The 14,751-nt window shown below is 52.0% G+C and overlaps 1 protein-coding gene across 4 annotated transcripts in view; it reads left to right on the forward strand.

Moving 5' to 3' along the window:
• The first annotated feature begins 10,108 nt into the window (after positions 1-10,108).
• NEDD4L (NEDD4 like E3 ubiquitin protein ligase) overlaps positions 10,109-14,751 on the forward strand; it is a 139,809-nt gene continuing 135,166 nt past the window's right edge. For 2 of the 4 annotated variants that reach the window (XM_068665156.1, XM_068665158.1), the window contains exon 1: positions 10,112-10,491. In XM_068665156.1, the coding sequence (XP_068521257.1) occupies positions 10,444-10,491 (48 nt within the window). In that variant the 5' untranslated portion in view covers positions 10,112-10,443. Of the gene's footprint in view, positions 10,492-10,866; positions 10,890-14,751 lie in introns of those variants that run through there. The other 2 variants (XM_068665155.1, XM_068665161.1) reach the window with 2 other exon arrangements.

Genomic DNA, 14,751 nt, shown 5'->3' on the forward strand with positions numbered 1-14,751 from the left:
CAAAAATACTCAAGAAGGATTTTGACCAGTTCACAGAAGAAAAAGGTGTCAAAGCCTACGAAAGACCAAGCTAAAGACCCCAGTCAGGAAGCCCCCGAGCTGCAGCAGACTGGGAGCAGGAAGGGTGCACAGAGTCGCTGCCCACCTGCCTCGCTGCTTGCCATGGGTGCTGCCAGAGGCAAGGCACCAGACGTGAGCCCCGACATTAATTCCAGCAGCCTGTGGCTAGGTTTTGGGGAGGCAGCCCTTTGTCAAAGAACAGTTCATGGGGAGGGCAGCGAGGCTGGTGCAGGATGCTCCTGCCTGGAGCACATGGGGTGGCACCTGCCCGGTTGGTGCAACAGGAGAGGCTGCATTGCTCTGCAGATACCGCAGGGAGATGAGAGGCTACGGCCCTGGCTCGGGCACTGCTGCCCTGACAAAGCCACCTATGACTCATGTGAAACAACTGTAGTTGTCAGGGGGGCTGTTAGGAGTTTCTGTGTCAAAGTCTGTCCTCAGACCACATCTCATGGTGCGCTGGCTGCTCTCCGGCACCCACCTCCGACCTGTGCTGCTGCATGGCGGGTGGAGACACGGCACTCATGTTGCTGCGTGAGCCAGGACAAGTCCCTGGGAAAAACCTTATTTTTCAACACTTTTCCATAAAGATTGCAGCCTTTTTTTTAGACTGCATGCTCCTTCCTTCCTTCCTTCCTTCTTTCCTTCCTTCACTTTTTCTTTTTTTTCTGCAGAGACGTCTGCCTGGGTTTATCAGTACCACACTCATTCAAACAAAGCCAAGGTTTATTAAACACAGGCAGAACGTGAAATCCAAGAGAAAGAAGCAGTTTGCATAACAAATCTCATGAGATTTGATTTCTGGTAAACTCAGCGATGCAAGGCATTCTCAGCTTAATTCCCGAGCAAGCAGAACGGCCTCGGCGCTGTGATGGCAGCGCTCTCAGCAGCGCGGGGCCCCTGCCAGCCGGACGCTGCTCTCCGGGGACGGATCTGCTGCTGGCCCAGCCTCTCAAGTTACCCCACTGACTGGAAAACTGACACACCACAAAACACAGTGAACTGCGAGGATTCCTTGTATTGTCCAAAAAACAGGCCACTGGCTGCATCAAAGATGTTAAAAATGATTAGTGGGCGCTTTTCAAAGCCTTTGGGTTACCATACCTTGCAAAACAGGCCTCAAAATTCTACCAGGACTTAAAAAATCCATACACACACTTTTTTCCTTTTTTTTTTTTTTCTTTTTTTTTTCTTCCCTGTAAACTGTGAATTGCTGATAGAAACACAGCCCTTTCCTCAACTTCTCAGATGTTAATTCTGCAGCCTCAATAGGCTGTGTTTGTCAGGTTGATGGTTAGACTTAATGACTTGAAGTTCTTTTCCAACCTAAATGATTCTGTAATTTTATAATTAGCATATGCATTAACTCCGAAGCAGAAGAACTTTGTAAAGACATGGCTGACAAAAATAATTGTCAGTGCTTACATTGGTATTCTCCTGGTGGTGTCTGAAGAAAACACATTTTTCCAGTGAATTGGAAGTTTCTCTGCTTTGTTTCCCTTAAGCCTGTGTTTGACCCATCTCCTGGTCATCCCCGAATCGGGCACTGCTTAGGTGACAGCTCTGCTCTCCTGTTAAGAGAGAAGCACAGGGGGCAACGGAGGGACCCTCGAGTGTGTTCGCCCGGCACCAGGCCAGTGTGACGGGAGGCGGCTGCCCCAGCCGTGTGTGGCCACTAAGGTGGCCAGTGGCCAGCTGCTGCGGGCAGGGCTGGCGCTTCCTCCCTGCCTTGCCGTGCCCCCCGCACGCCTCTGCTGCGCCTGCCTCCTGCGTGCCGCTGCTGCACCGCGGCTGTTGACACTGGCACTCGCCCACATTGTGCTGGACCTCGGGACAAGAAAGAGATTTGTCTTTCTTTGGAAGTGTTTTGATTATTTTGCATTGCTGTTGACATTGAGTAGGAAGTTATGAAAGCTGGTCTTTATGTATAATACATCAGCACGTTCTGCCTGTGCCTGGTTGACCTCTATCCAAAATGCTCAAAACCGCAGGGACGTTACAACACTGCAAAATCCTGCCAAAGGAGGGACAAGCATCTCGCTCGTGCCTGAAGTGTTATACAGTGATTGGAAACTGAACAACAATTAACCCAGCCACAAGGCAGGTCAAACCTTTCCACAACTGGAGACACAGAAAAAATCCTCTGAATTTCCAGGCAGCAAAGCCCAGCACAAAGGTAAATGAATCCGCCCTCTGCATTTAGGGGATAATACTAATGAAATGGATAGACTTCAAAAGTGGCCATCTGAAGCCTCAGCTTCTGTCTGCTAAAGCTTTATCAGCTTATATCTTCTAAAGCTGCTCTGACGTGATCTGCTGCTGACACACAGCTAAGGGAAATGGAGATGTGGGATGTGTAACTGGGTGATGCACAGCGCTACCCTGGCTAGAAGATGCTCGGACTAATGCCAACAACAGGAAGGACTGTGTGTGCTGAGGCGCTTACCTGGGTGGTTTTACCAAAGTGTGCCACAAATCTCTTTAGAAGGATATCTTTGTGTAGGCCTAGGGCTTGCTGTTTCATCCTCATAAAGCATAATTTTCTTATGTTCAGAACCGTTTTTCTGTGTGTCCACAATCATATTTTCAGTCCCCAGACATTTCCGCAATGCCTTAAAAAAGATATATCCTGAAATTATAGATACAATTTTGTCATCCAATCAAGCTTCAGCCTGGTAAAATATTAACATTTCTAATGAAAATTTTCCAGAAAAAAAAAAAAAAAAAGAGGAGTGATCCCTGTTGACAAGTTTTGCAGTGAGAGAAGCATTGTTTTGGAGCAAAGATTATTCAGTAACAGCTTTGAATATTGAACTGTGTTGATGTGTGTCTGTAAACAGCTTTCTTCCTGCTCAGTGAGACATGGATTTATTTTCTTATCTGTGGAAATAGGATAATGAATTTCTATTTTAAACTGAGAGCTGACAAGAGAGTGGGATAAAATCTATAGCTTTCCGTTATTGCTTTTATGATCCGTTAGGCTCAGTGGAAGCAGCAGCGCGTTGTGAATAGCGCGTTTAGAAAGTCCCCTTTGAAATCATTAAAATGCAATAACCCTCTACAAGACAAAGGCGTTCCAAGGCTCGACGTGCAGCTCACACCCCACCAGACGAGCCAGCCTCTCGCCCACGTGCCTGTGAGCTGCCGCCGCTGTGCGCAACCTCTGCGGGCACCCAAACCACAGGAGGGAGGGCCCTGCAGCCGGCCCTGCTTCCCCTCTGGCTGCCTCCGCATTGCTTTGCCATCGTGCTGCCTTGGCCGGGCTCCTTCCTCGGGGCCTGCTGGGGGGACAGCGCCTGGAGACCTCCAACACCCGGGGCCTCGTGGCTCAGACCGAGCTCCGTGGTGGAGCCGGTGGCCCAGGCTCCTGTGCACACACACACACGTGCTGCCTCTGGCGCCGGGAACTTGTGCATCGTCACTTTCCATTTCACCAGAGTTTCTCAGAAAGCGTTGCTGTGAATTTACAACTGCTATTAAATAGACTAGCATGTCATTTGGGAAAGTGCTCTGGCAGCAGTTTATCATCATAATGCTATTTGGTAAGCCAGCGGAGAGTCCGTCTGACTTCCGAAAGAGCATTTTCTGCTTAGGTTGTAGCTCTATTAATCTGTTCAAGCCAATTCTGTAAAACCCAAGCCATCTGTATTTGTGAAGATCATGCTTTACGTAGGTTTTCTCTGTGTCTACTGGCAGTGTATGATTAAAAGTACTAGGGATTTACAGTGCGGGTCTATATATTGGCATGTTGCAGTGACCTTCTAAGTAGCATTTCCCAATATTTGACTAACTGCAGCACAGTCAGGTCCAGCAGCAAAATATGTAATGGCTCCAAATAATGGAAATAGCCATGCTCTTGCAGGGTATTGTGGCTCCAAATGGTGGAAATGGCTAAGTTATTGCCACGTTTCGGCCTGTTCACTAAGCTTATATTGATACTTACTAAAGTTCCTTGTCAACTACGCAGTAATGTTTAGCTAACCTTTTTGTTAAGCAGGCGTGGTATTGCTAAGAAAACGATAAGCAGTCACTACAGATCCTACTGGGCTAAAGGTCTGTCCCACCACGCTTGTTGAGGCCCCGGAGGCCTCCTGTGGGCTTTGTGTTACCATTACTTCCCCGCTCTGCTCCAAGCCACGCGCTGCAGGTCCGCATCTCGCCTGCAGTGCCACGCACGCTGGAAGCACGGCTCTGAGGGAACGACCTCGGAGCTCACACATGGACTGCTTCTGCCGAGAGCAGCTCCAGAGAGAGCTCCAGCAGCAACGCAGCCTCTGCAGCTTTGTGCTCGAAAGAATTAGTTTCTGTATGGTACCGGTGTTGACACTGAGGGCTCCTCAGGTGCGAACATGTTTTCCAGATGCATTGGCTGTGCGAGTCAATGGGCAGAGCTTGGAATGCTTTTTGTTCTTCTTATGTGGCTCCTCGTAGTGAACTTGATTGGATTAATCGTAGGAGATGTGTTGTTTTAGCATGCAATTAATATAGAATAGTTTCTGAAATGCTTACCAATAAATGTAAAAACATACAGGAGTTATTCTTAGCAGCCCTGACGTAGCAAAGGCAGACAGCAAGTGCTTCATCTTAAGCGCAGGCTTAAATTCATTTCTGTTTAGCAAAGCACTTAAGTATTGGGCTGAACTGCAGCCAAGCATTTTTGGCAGCAGCTTAGTTCTGAGGAGAAAGTGTTTTTTCTGTCAACTGCATTTCCTTGGTGCCTGCTGGCGTGACGCAATCTAAGTGACAGGGGATGAGCCCTGTCCTGCGGACACCGGCAGCAGCCGGGGCTCCCGGGCTGGCTCTGTTTCCTCTGCGCCCAAGAGTTCAGCTGCTAGGTGGGTTGCTGGCTTACGTGCTAAGAAGCAGAGTTAAAATATTCAGTGCTCCATACTCAAATCTCAATACATGGAAAGGAAATGAAGTTATGGAAATTGGGTCAGGTAAATCTAGGCTGCCTGTGAATGACAACCCCATTCCCACCTGCAGCCCAAAGCCTGTGATGTGGATGCCTTTATTGGAGCTCATTGCCTTGGGCTTTCTTATAGTCAATAGAGAGATAAAAGCACTTTCATGGTAACATTCATTTGACTTTTTTCAGATGTCTGCTTTAGGATGAGATGAATTGCATTTCAAAAGCTCCTGTTTCTCTCTGCTGGGGATAAAAGGATCCTAGAGTGACTAGGTCAGATGATTTCCATCCCTGTGTCCACAGGAAATGAAACTCTGGAGACATGGAGCAATAAAACACAGAGATGGAGCAACTGAAAAGTAAAATCTGCTTACTTCATTAAATCTGCTACAACTGCTTTAGAACTGCAGAATATATCATGAACTTCCCATTAATGTTTCCTCATTAATAAGAAACCTAAAAGCTAAGAGAAAAAAAAAAAAAAAAGTTTTCTAAAATTTTATTGTATGGAAATTGTTATAACTTTAATTGGAAATAATTCACTTCAAGTACAATGGGGCTGTAAGCTTGTTCACACTGGAGGAATTCATAGCTCAAAACTGTGATAAATGCTAATACCAAGTATCATTGATTCATTGTCGGTAAAGCACAAAAATTACCTAGAAGGGGATAAGACCAATATTGGTACAAAAGTTAGAGTACAGTTTTACATTTCGATGTGTGCTAAGAATGAAACAAAAATATATTTCTGATACAAATGAATGTCGATGGTGCAATGTAGAAAAAAAAAAAAAAAAAAAGAGCAGCATGTTACAAAACATGCATTGAGGGCATAGGGAAGAAAGTCACTGAAAGAGATAGGGAGGAGGTGCATTCCCTGGTAAGCGAGCACTTAACTTCTGATTGCATTCCTCTTTTAATCTTTTGCATATGTTCTGAGGAAGAGATGTAAAACATTTGCTTGAGATTTGGGAGGGGTCCGGTACTTTGGGACAGAGTGAGCTCCATGAGCAGGGTTTTAAGAATACCGCTTCTTAAAGAAAAAAAAAAAAAGAAAAAAAAAGCTAAAATTAGTGGTATGAGAATTAAGACATTGTCTCCCACTTCTGCCAGCCTGGTATTTATACAAATGAGCTTGTGTTGGAACTGGTCTAGATCTTAAGTAACAGCTACAAACCTTAAAAGAGATTTCTTCTCCCTGTCCCTGCAGTTTGGTATATCTTGGAGGACGTGTATGTTTTGAAGGCAGGAGCAAATTTATTTCTCCCATGGGTTTGAACTCGGTGGACACCATCCAGTTTCAAAGAGGAAGGTGCAGAGACAAGTTTAAGAAGCCAGGTGGGGCTCAGACTAAGAAGCAGAGCATGAGCTTGGCGGTTTTTGCTCAGCAGGACTCAACTCCACGTGGCAACCCAGGTTTTGAACCGGAGCTGGCTCAGGGCTGAACAACTTCCATGTGAGTGCCCAGCAAGGAGCTACTGAGAAAACATCTCTTGCTGTTCCTTCTCTGGAAAATCTGGTACATCTCTTCAGGGAAGTATAGTCTTTTTTTCGTACATCTTAGATAACTATGATAATGCCATGACTTTCATGATGCAAGGGAAAAACAAACAAACAAACAAACAAGACCACATTGGTAGAAGTAGTTTCTTGCATTTTCTTGCTCTACCACTCTCCAAAGTGGACAGACTGATGGCGAAAAATTGGTCTGTGCTCAGTTATTTTTGTGGCTTTTTTTTGCCTTATGAGGGAATTAAAAGCCAAAGGACTGTGGGCCCGTGTAGGAAAGCAGATAAAACATTTTCCTTTTTTTCTACATACAAGTATGTATGGGCATTATTCGGGTAATTAGTGTGAATAGAAGAATGGGGAGGCAAGAGCATAAGTACATTAAAGGGCCAAAAGAAAAATTTATATTTGTCTGTTTAATCAGTCCAGGGTACATTGCTGCTGGAGGATGTTATGAGGAAGCAGTCAGATAGATCTAGGAAAGGATTAGTCATTCATGTGAGCGGGGATAGCTGCTGTTACACCGATGAGGTTAAAGGACTTGGGAGGGACACTGCCCCTCAGCCCCAGGCCAGGAGCTGATGGCCAGCTGGAGCCAGGAGCCTCCTCTGCCTCCTCGGAGCAGTGCTGTGCATCTCCCTGAGGCTGCCCTGAGGGGTCAGAGCAGTCTCCAGCCTGACAAGATGCCAGCCTGCCCTGGGACGTGCACCCCTCACCTCACGTCCTTCGGGACAGACCTACAAGTGCTGCATCCTCACTGCTCCCTACGATATCTGGCCTTACCCAGCTGCGTGAAGCTTAAATGCTGATAAGAATTGCCATCCATAATATATATTTAATCTATTTTTACTCTGAGAATTTTAAATAATTAATGGATCTTTGTTATATAAAGAGGCCAGCTATAAATCATCTGAGCTGCACCTAGAGGTTTCTGATGTCTGCTTTCTCAAATGAATTACATCTCTTCAGGGCCATCTATCATTCTCAATAAAATTCCGCAGAGGAATTATGCTTGTAATCTTCATAAGCAAATAAACAAGTAATCTCCGTCACAGATTTGATACTAAAGCTCTGCAATCCAATCAGGTTGATGTGGTAATGGCAGAGCACTAATTTTCTGCTCTGTCATCAGAGATCCTTTCATTCAGCTGTGTGTGTACGTATTTTTCCCTTGGGGAGGACCTGTTGATGGGAGAGCTATCTGATTTTACAAAAACACCGGTGTAAATGCTGGAATGCACGAGTGGAAAGACATCACTGTGGTTTCTGAGGCCAGCGGGTGGCCTGGTAACACAAACATGTCTGGATTATGTGCTGCAGGAAGGATTCGCATTCAGAGATGTCCACATATCACGAGCTTTGTGTCCCTTCACTGAATCACATCACCTATTTCCTCTCCATTCTGCCCTTCAGCAGTACAGCGCTCCTGACAGTCCAGCCAGGTTCTCAGTAGTTCCCAGCGAATGGCCTCAGCTGCTGATACCCGAAGATGGGGGCATGCAGAGAACGGCAATTAATTTACAAAACTGACTACAGAAAAGTATTTCAAGGAATGCTGAAATCAGAGGGTTTGAGAGCTCCAAGCGTCACACGTACTCTCCCAGAGCCAGCCCTTCAGATGATTCAGACTTTACCTGCGCCTCGTGGTCAGAGCCCCAGGGACAGGGCAGGGCCTGCGCAACAGCAAATGGGGCCGGGAGTTCCTCACCTAACGAGGAGAGAAGAAGTGGCCTTTGGGGAAAAAGCCTGGAGTGACTCATGCTCCTGCTCAGAGCCCCGAAGCTGTAATACAAAGAGCTAAAACAAGGTAGCCGACGAGAAGGACACAATAAATGTCAGAGTAATAAACCTGAAATTTGTGGAGGATTTATCTCGGCATCAGAACTGTTGAATGAATCAGCTGCCCGGGTGTTCCTGTGGACCTGACAATTTGAGGGGACTCCTTCACAGATCCTCCTGGAAAGGGGAAACCAAAGCCCTTTTGGAGCACGATGCCGAGGAAGACCCTGCCCAGAGGTGTCAGCATGAGCTGCATGAGATGGAGTTTATGGGCAGCAGACATTTGTGCGAGTACAAAGGCTAATGACTTCGCAGGCCGTACTTTAACAGCCTGCCGATTTTGCTCGTGTGCACTGTTGTCTGGGCATAGGTCAAACCCTTCCTTCCCCAGGAAGAGCTTTTGTAAAGGCTGGAGGAAAATTTCTGGCTGACGGACTGCTTGTGGAATCTCTCCAAAAAAAGTATCTCCCGTTTCCCCTTCCCCTCGGCTCCCTGGAGCAGAACACAGGTGCGAGACGATGGCTGAGCACACAGAGGCAGTTAGCTGAAAGCTGCTCCAGAGGTTTTGCTTGCCTGTGGCCCTCCTGCCCTTCGCTGTGAGAACACTAAAGGGAGAACAGTTATGGGCTGAACGCCATCTCTTTGTGTGAGTGACGGCCAGTTTCAGAGACTGCTGTCCCCCAGTTATTTGCCACATCCCTCCCGCTGGATGTCCCCAGCACCACGCTCGAGTTTGCTGAACAGGAGAGGCGAGTGACGGGAGGTAAGCCAGGCTGCCGTGCTGGCACAGCTGGGATCTGACACATTCACACGAGGGCTGAGGGTTTTAGGTCGTGGTACCGCACCGGGCCGGGTGACAGCCCCCGCTGCGGCCAGCCGTGCCCCGTGCTGCTGGGGGCTGCTGCAGGCCTCTCGTCTTGGGCAGCGGCTTGAGATTCCCCCCGAGCTGCTTGCTCCACACAGCTTTCTTCCCGTGCTGTGTACTCTGAGGTACAGAAATCAGAAATCGTAGCAGAAATTGGTTGTTGCCTTGTGCAAGCATAAATGTTCTGAGAACAGCCTCCACGTAAACCATAGCTCATTAGGCTCTACTTAAGTGCTAGCATCTTGCCAAAAGATAACAGACGGATAATAAAGGTGAGAGTAGCACGGGTGGGGCATGGCTGGCAGGGGACTACAGACAATTAAGGAAGGAGCAGAAATCAAATAAGGAAGTAATTTAGAGCCGAAGCGTGCCTTGATTTTGCTCAGAAGTAACCCAGCTCCCAATGCCCAGTGTTTGGCTTGCTGAGAGGACGTGGATGGAAAGCGGACAGGGAACGGCAGTGAGGGGCCTGCGGACGCCTTTTGCCTGATCCCGCGGTGCTCGTCATTTATTAGGGAAAAAACAAATAAATCAAAGCTGCGGGCGAGAGCCCAGAGCCCAGGGCCCGCCAAGTCCCACCAAACCCCCAGCCCCTCAGGGAGCCCCCCGCCTGCACAGCGGGCCCCACCCGGCCCGGCTGCATGGAGCCCCCCGAGAGCCAGGGACCCCCCCCAGGAACCAGGGACCCCCCCGGGATCCAGGGGAGGCCCCCCCAGGCCCGGCCCCTCCGCCCCGGCCGCCGCCGGGGGGCGCCCGCTCCCCGCTCCGGGGCTCGTTGGGGGGGGGCTCGGGGGGGGGGGGGGGCGCTGCCGGGAGCCCCCCGCGGCCCGCGCCGCCCCCGCGCCTTTGTGCGGCCCCGGCCCCCGCCCCCCCCGCCCCGCCCCGCCGCGAATCGGCCCCGGCCCGGCCCGGCCCCGCCGCCCCCCCCCCGCCGCCGCCATTGGGCCCGCGCGGCCGTGTCCCCGCCCCACTGGGCCGCCGCCGGGGCTGCCCGGCGCGGGGCGGAGCGGGGGGGGGTCCCTGCGGCCCCAGCCCCAGCCCGGGCGGTGGCGGCGCGGTGCGGGCGGCCCCAGCGCCTCCCCCGAGCGGCGTCTCCCGGCACCGCCCCCGGCCCCTTCCCGCCGGCGCTCGGCTCCGCTGCCGCCTTCCGCCGCCCGCGGGCGAGCAGCAGCAGCGGGGGCAGGAGCAGGAGGAGGAGGAGGAGGAGGAGGAGGAAGGCGGCGGCTCCGGCTCCTCCTCACCTGGGCCGGGCCGGCGGAGCCCCGGGGCACGGAGTGCGCGGAGCTGCGGCCGAGCGGGGCGCTCCCCCCGCGGCGGCTCCATGGCGACCGCGGCGGTGGAGCCGGTGTACGGGCTGTCCGAGGAGGAGGTGGGTCCGGCACGGCCGCGGGGACGGGGCCGAGCAGGGACGGGGCCGGGGGGTGCCGCTGTGCCCCGGGGGCGGCCGCCCCCAGCCCCACCTGCGGGCACGGCCCGGCCGCGCGGGCCCCGGGCGAAGGTCGAGGGTCGGTCCGGGAGGGCGCCCCGGGAGCGGCCGGGAGGGCGGCACGGCACGGATCGGATCGGTACAGCTCGGTACAGCACGGATCGGCTCGGTACAGCTCGGTACGGCACGGCACGGCTCGGTACAGCTCGGTACAGCACGGCACAGCTCGGTACAGCTCGGCACAGCTCGGTACAGCTCGGTACAGCTCGGTACGGCACCGCACAGCTCGGCTCGGCCCGGCCCCGCCGCCGGCAGCACCCCCGGGCGGCGCCCCCCGGCAGGTGCGTGGGGAACAAAGGGCCGGGGCCGGGGCCGGGGCCGGGGGCTCCGTGCTCGGCAGCGGTGCGGGCCCGAGCCGGGAGCCCCGCTGGTGCCCTGTGCCCGCCGGGCATCCCGCGGCCAGCTCGTGCCTCTCCAGGAGGCGACACCGGGAGCTGTCACGGTGCCACCCAGCACGGGGGGCTCCCCGCCCGGCCTTTGTGCTGCGGGGGGCCCGGGGCGTGCAGGAGCTGCCGGGCTGTTTCGTTTCCTAGTCCGTCCGAGCTGCTCCGAGGCTGGGTGGTTGTAGCGCTTCATCCCGATGGGAAGGAAGGCTCCTTGCCTCGAGTGGGTGTTTCGTGCAGGGAGGGGGCTGGTTAGTGCGGCCGTTGTTGGTTTATAAAGCTGTGAGAGCAACCTGATTTAAACGTGTGTGTGTGCGAAGGTAGGGAGGAGAGGAGGCATCACAAGAGGCTCTGGTGCTTGAGACAGCGAGCACGGAACTGGAGGACAATCTCTTCCCTCCCCAGTTTGTTTTTGTAAGCCTTCATGCAAGAACAAGTCTGCTTCAGCACGGCCGTGGCTCCAGGAATCCCCAGAGCAGCTCATTCTGTCTGGTTTCCTCCCTCTCTTGGCCCCTGTTTCCCAGAGCCACCGAATCGGTGTCACCGATCCCCCAGATAACAGGGACCCGCCGCGGTGTGCTTGGTGTGCTCTGCGGCGTGCTGCCGGCCTGCTGGGGGGCTTCGGAGAGCCAAGCTGGGCTGGCTGCGCTGATGCGGAATCCCCAAGCAATTTGTAGGGGTTGTACGCATTTATGCTTCGGGGTGTATTCACAGGTTTTATCCATCAGGAAAATGGAAACCCGTGGGCAAAGCTGCCGTGTTCCAAATAGGTGGCTGCGAACAGAGCGCTTGAGTCTGGCGGCTGCTTTTGTTGTGTGTGTGCTCGCTGATACCTTTTGTCCCTGCCTCCTTCCCTGGCATGTGCTAGTGCTTGTGCAGAATGCTAAGGAGAAATGCACCGGGGGAGAAGGGCGCTGCGTGGAGGTGTGCAGCCTCTGCAGCCCCCACCACCCAGGCGTTTGGGATCTGAAGGGGGTGGGTGGGAGCCACTGCTGAGCGCCCTGTGTCCCTGGGGTCGGGGCCTGGGCTGCCGCGTGGTGCTGCGGTACGGCCGTCCAGGTGGGGGGAGGCGTCAGGCCCTCGTCTGGAAAACAGCAGCTTACATGAGGCAGCCTCTGGGCTCCCTGCCATGTCCCTCGGTGGTCCCACATCACGAAGGTAGCGGTGACCACAGAGGTCACCTGTCTCTTAGGGGCAGTGGGCTGACTGTAAGTTTTCCGTGCTGCTGTAGAATCGTGACCGTGCTGGACAGAATAGAGCAGCGGTAATCTGAAAATACGAGAAGAGACTGCAAATGGAAATAGGTGGAAGAAAGGGAAAGAGGGACAGGGTGAGGAAATGCACAGAGAACAGAGGCAGCGCTGTGCAGCCTGATAGGCAGTGGCTTGAATACCCCACCTGGCTAAAGCATTGTCAGGGCTTGGGTAAGCACGAGGGGAAAGGAAAGCACCGAGGGAGGAGAGTCTCCCTGGGGACCAGCCATAAGCTTCGTAAATTAAACCTGGAGTGGTTGAGAAAGGCAGGAATGCTCTCAGTTCAGCTGTGTGTTGGCTTCAGGGGACCACAGCTTCCCATAATGTTGGCTTGGACTCGTGTCTGGTTTTGACAAGTAAAGTCTCTTTGCTAGTCTTGGAGGCCAGATCATGTGTAGAGACACAGAGGCTATTAATTTTTCTTTATTGCTAGGTGTTTAGACACTCAGAGGTTTAGGGACTTACTGAATTACAAATGACAAGCTGACCGTTGCATTTGTCTCCTGACAGACTCCACTTTTCTTTAAATGGTGTCTTCCTAAAGCTGCGTCCCTGGAAATGTGAACTGTACACAATTTTAGATTGTCTCAGTGGTTAAAATTCCCTGTAAATCAGATTTGCTTCTCCAAATTTTTCATTCTGTGGGTGCCATGGCCCTGGCCCAGGCTGCCCAGAGAGGGGCTGGGGGCTCCTCGGGGAGGTCTCCAGCAGCCGCCGGGCCGTGGGGCTGGGCACCCTGCTCGGGGGGCTGCTGGGCCGGCCGTTTGGGCAAGATGCCCCCCAGAGGTCCTGCTGCCAACCTCAGCCTCTGTGGCTCTGTGAAGCAGCATTCACGTGATCCGCTGGAAGCTTAGGCGCTCTCACGCAGTCTTTAAACACCAGCATGTTTGAAAGTTGTGCTGCTTAGGAGCCAAAAATGTTTTTGTTTCTGCGTAGGGCACTGCCGCCTTTAACCTGAGCTGTGCGTGCATCGCACACGCCCGGCGTGTGAGGCTGCCGCTACCCGAGTGCTCCTGGTGTGGGCAATGGCAGGGCTGCAGAGCCGCGTGGGAGCTGGGCTGCGGGGAGCAGGGCGTGCAGCAGCACAAGGCACTGCAGCCGTTCTCCCCAGCTTCAACTAAGGGAGCTCCCAAAACATTGAACACAAGATTAATCCCATGAACTTAATTCACTTTGTAGTCTTTTATCTGTAAAGGAGAAAGGAGATAATGTGTCCCTTAGGGAAATTTCTGGAGTCACTGAACAGAACGTGGCCCAAGGTAACCTGGGGCTTGTCCAAGTGTTCCCTTCCCGCTGCTCACAGTGGGAAAAGGAAAAATTCCCAGCTTCTTGTACCATGTTTAGGTGAAGAAACATTGTGTCCTTAGAAAGAGACCCTTGAAAAAAACAGTATTTCTGCATTGCAACTGTTGCACTTGTTAAGTATGTGTTTATCTGCCCTCTTCCTGCCTGTGTCTATTTCAAACTAAGGCAAAGAGTTCACGTGTGACTCTGCTCTCTCCAATTCCAACATTGCTCTGCTTTCGAGTTCAGTTTAACTTCTATGACTTTTGGTTGAATAAACTGAAATTAAAAACTTCCTGTATAGATAATTTGTTTTGTCATGCGTTAGAAGTTGTGGAAGAGGAGCTTGCTTGTGTGAAAATTATCCCGATGCATGAGGTGGTTGCATATGCCTTACAATAAGTAGGTCTGATTATAGGCAATGCTGCTCTCTTCTCATCCTTGTTCTCCTGTGTTGTATTGGGCACACTGAGGAATGAAGCCTGAAGATTTTCAGGATCTCAGGAGCCTCCTTGGCCCTCTGTTGAGACTAAAACCAATGAGGCATTGTTGTAGCACATTCACATAAACACAGCTTTCAGCTGTGAAGGAAGCGCTGCCTCTACACGAGATGAGTTTCTTTAAAGTCTAGGTTTGCCTGTACTATCTAATATCAGGGTAAAAGATAAAACTAAGGTGGGCCAAAATGATGCCATGGTGAAGTACAGTTTGGGCCACGAGGTGAGCAGCGAGCATGGCTGCAGCACAATGCAGAAGCAGCCTCCTGGTGCACACTGCTCCAGAATGAGGCACGCGGGAAGCTGGGTTTTGTCTGGTCTTTGTGTTCCTGGTGGGTTTGTTGCTCTGCAGAGATCTCCCTTGGGGATTGGCTTTCCCCCCATACTTGAGTGTCCTGTTAGTGACGCTCATCCACGTGTATTGCAGCCCTGCCCCTGCAATGGGGCTACGAAGGCTTCAGAAGGAGGGGGTTACTGTGCTGGTTACCAATTAACTTGATTTATTACCGAGGAAGAAGGCTCAGTGTCTTCCCCCACTTGACTCAATGACATAGCGGGGTTCAGTGGTGCACTTCTCCATGTTGTGCTCTAAGCAAGCCACACAGTTTTGAAATAAGCGCGATGGTGAGTTGCTGGGGGGAAGCGTCGGCATCCTAGAAGGTTGTAATTAGACTTAAGGTAATGTTTCCTGGTGTGTGCTACAACTGGCTGAGGATGCTCCCGCTG

This window comes from Anas acuta, chromosome W (genome assembly GCF_963932015.1).
Source record: "Anas acuta chromosome W, bAnaAcu1.1, whole genome shotgun sequence".
Taxonomy (NCBI): domain Eukaryota; kingdom Metazoa; phylum Chordata; class Aves; order Anseriformes; family Anatidae; genus Anas; species Anas acuta.